The sequence below is a fragment of the Ursus maritimus genome, unplaced genomic scaffold (assembly GCF_017311325.1).
Source record: "Ursus maritimus isolate PB19 unplaced genomic scaffold, ASM1731132v1 scaffold_26, whole genome shotgun sequence".
NCBI lineage: Eukaryota > Metazoa > Chordata > Mammalia > Carnivora > Ursidae > Ursus > Ursus maritimus.
The window spans coordinates 5,819,502-5,822,949 of NW_024425119.1; the positions used below are offsets into that span (position 1 = coordinate 5,819,502).

Sequence of the window (3,448 nt, forward strand, 5' to 3'; positions counted from 1 at the left end):
GGTTACAGATTCTCTGGGGACGTAATTGGAATACTATCTAGAGTGTAAGCTCTAAAGACTTCTACAAATGCTTTCTCTATTTTTTTTTTTTTAAGTAGATTAGGGAAGCTGGCAAATGGGTCTTCGTAAATACAGAGGGACAAAATATGATTCGATTTTTTTCATTAGATTTCTGGATGAGTGGAGGTACAGTGCTCCGTCTTATGTGTTGTATGGTGGGGCGGGATGCGTTTTCTCATCGGTGAAATGCACTGCGCAGATCACCTCCCGTAAACTGAAATGAGAAAAGCTGATTGCGGAGGTGGAGGGGGTGTGGTATTAGGGTGCTGGTGCTTGTTTAGGGGGCCGCGATTGTGAATGCGAGCAAGGGAGAGGCGTGCCAGGCGAGCGCGGGAAAGATTACTGGTGAGGCGACTGTGTGGCTATTTCCATAGAGCCCTGGCTCGCGGCAGCCCCTGGCTGGGCGAGGGGTGTGATGTGAGAGTGGGGTGGGAGGGGGCAGCAGGCGGGGCCTGCCACGTCACTTGGAGAGTGAGTGTTGGGAAGGAAGGGCAGAGCCGAGAGCCGAGCCGCTGCAGCTGCAGCGGCTGCAGCGAAGGCTTGAGCGGTGGGGAGGTGGGTCCCTGAGCCCCAGCGCCCGGGCAGCCGCAGGGCCCTTTGCGAGGCCTGCGGCGCAACTCACAGGGAGGAGGTGGCGGCTGTGGCGGCGGGAACGGCGACCTTGGCCAGACGGAGCCCGCGGTGCACGTAGGGCGGAGGCCGAGCCCCGCCAGGAGTCTCTGCCGAGCCGGAGGGAGGCGCATCTGGCGCTTCGCTCCCAGCGGCAGCCAGGGGGCTTGAGCGCCTGGAGAAACGCAGTGGGAGCCGGGAAGAGCTAACCCGTCCGGAGGGCGGACCCCCCCGTCTTGGAGCCCAGTCTGAGGCACGGCAGGGGACGAAGCCACGCGTCTTTTCGGGCAGCCCGTTTCACACGCGCCAGTTTGCGGTTCCAGGTATCCCAGTAAGCTGTGGCACCCAAGAGCGGATATCTGGAGGCGCGGAGCTAAATCCTCTGCGTCCGGGTCCCCTCCCCAGACCTAGCCTCGCAGAGACCAGGGCTTTGGGGCTCACAGACCCAGCGGCCAGGCCAGACCGCGAGCTCGGAGGAGCGCGAGCCCCACCCTACACAGAAGGCGCCGCTGAGAGCCTGGAAGAGGTGCCGCGCTCCAGAGGTTGTGTCGTGGGCGCCGTCCTAGTGGCGGGGAGCGCACCGCGGAGGGGACATGAGGTCGGAGAAATCCCTGACGCTGGCGGCGCCGGGGGAGGTCCGTGGGCCGGAGGGGGAGCAACAAGATGCGGGAGATTTCCCGGAGGCCGGCGGGGGCGGGGGCTGCTGTAGTAGCGAGCGCCTGGTGATCAATATCTCCGGGCTGCGCTTCGAGACCCAACTGCGCACCCTGTCGCTGTTTCCCGACACGCTGCTGGGAGACCCCGGTCGCAGAGTCCGCTTCTTCGATCCCCTGAGGAACGAGTACTTCTTCGACCGCAACCGGCCCAGCTTCGACGCCATCCTCTACTACTACCAGTCCGGGGGCCGCCTGCGGAGGCCGGTCAACGTGCCCCTGGACATCTTCCTGGAGGAGATCCGCTTCTACCAGCTGGGGGATGAGGCTCTGGCGGCCTTCCGGGAGGACGAGGGCTGCCTGCCCGAGGGTGGCGAGGACGAGAAGCCACTGCCCTCCCAGCCCTTCCAGCGCCAGGTCTGGCTTCTCTTCGAGTACCCTGAGAGCTCAGGCCCCGCTAGGGGCATCGCCATCGTCTCCGTGTTGGTCATTCTTATCTCCATCGTGATTTTTTGCTTGGAGACCTTGCCCCAGTTCCGTGCAGATGGTCGAGGTGGAAGCAATGGTGTGAGCAGAGACTCCCCAATTTCCAGGGGTAGTCAGGAGGAAGACGAGGATGAAGATGATTCCTATACTTTTCATCCTGGCATCCCCCCCGGGGGCATGGTGGCAGGTGGCTCATCCTCACTAAGTACTCTTGGGGGCTCTTTCTTTACTGACCCGTTCTTTCTGGTGGAAACCCTGTGCATAGTTTGGTTCACTTTTGAGCTCCTGGTTCGCTTTTCTGCCTGCCCCAGCAAGCCAGCCTTCTTTCGCAACATCATGAACATCATTGACTTGGTGGCCATCTTTCCGTACTTCATCACCCTGGGCACTGAGCTGGTACAGCAGCAGGAGCAGCAGTCAGCTAATGGAGGCGGCGGCCAGAATGGGCAGCAGGCCATGTCCCTGGCCATCCTCAGAGTGATCCGCCTGGTCCGGGTGTTCCGCATCTTCAAGCTCTCCCGCCACTCCAAGGGGCTGCAGATCCTGGGCAAGACCTTGCAGGCCTCCATGCGGGAGCTGGGCCTGCTCATCTTCTTCCTCTTCATTGGAGTCATCCTCTTCTCCAGTGCCGTCTACTTCGCAGAGGCAGATGATGATGATTCACTCTTTCCCAGCATCCCAGATGCCTTTTGGTGGGCAGTGGTTACAATGACCACGGTAGGCTATGGAGACATGTACCCCATGACGGTGGGGGGCAAGATTGTGGGCTCGCTGTGTGCCATTGCTGGGGTCCTCACCATTGCCTTGCCTGTGCCTGTCATTGTCTCCAACTTCAACTACTTCTACCACCGGGAGACGGAGCAGGAGGAGCAAGGCCAGTATACCCATGTCACTTGTGGGCAACCTACGCCAGACCTGAAGGCAGCTGACAGTGGACTTGGCAAGCCTGAATTCTCTGAGACCACTCGGGAACGGAGACCCAGTTACCTTCCCCCTCCACATCGGGCATATGCAGAGAAAAGGATGCTCACTGAGGTTTGACCGATGCAGGCAGGGCATGAATGAAAAGGACAACACTGAGCAAACAGTCTCAGGCTTCCTTCTCATTCTCCAATCCTCTCACCCGAGCTCCAGCCGACTTCCTGACTCCCTCCCCTGCACCAGGTCCAGATACCTGGACTGTTAACCTTGTTGCTTGATCTCTGCAGCATTCAAGGTTTATCCATCTAAATGACATTCTTGAAATTCTAACGGTGCCACCCATTCATGCCCATCTTCTGTCACGTGGATGAGATTTCCGTCTGGCCTTCCCTCATGACTCTAAATTTTCATGTGTGGGGCTTGTAATATCTCTAAGAACAGAGATGTCAACAGGGTGGAAACCAGGCATACCTGGGTCCTATTTCTCTCCTTGGTGTCCTTTGCTTTGGGGCATGCACCTGTCAGCTTCTGGCTACATGGTAACTAGCAGAAGCCAGAGGACAGAAACAGTGTTCATCTTTCTGTTTATTCCTGTGCCCTGTAACACCTGCTGGTCATCCTGCAGAGGACCCTCAGTAAAGTCTTTAGCTGCACAGCCTCCAAATTTGTATTCATCTTGAATCTTGGAAGGAGTTAGAGAAACTGCAATTAAACATGGC

At 58.2% G+C, this 3,448-nt stretch overlaps 1 protein-coding gene across 1 annotated transcript; it reads left to right on the forward strand.

The window, feature by feature from the left end:
- The first annotated feature begins 1,262 nt into the window (after positions 1–1,262).
- Positions 1,263–2,883, forward strand: KCNA6 (potassium voltage-gated channel subfamily A member 6). The gene has a single exon (XM_008709341.2). The coding sequence runs from the start codon at positions 1,263–1,265 to the stop codon at positions 2,847–2,849; it is 1,587 nt and encodes a 528-aa protein (XP_008707563.2). The 3' UTR covers positions 2,850–2,883.
- Positions 2,884–3,448: the final 565 nt, after the last annotated feature.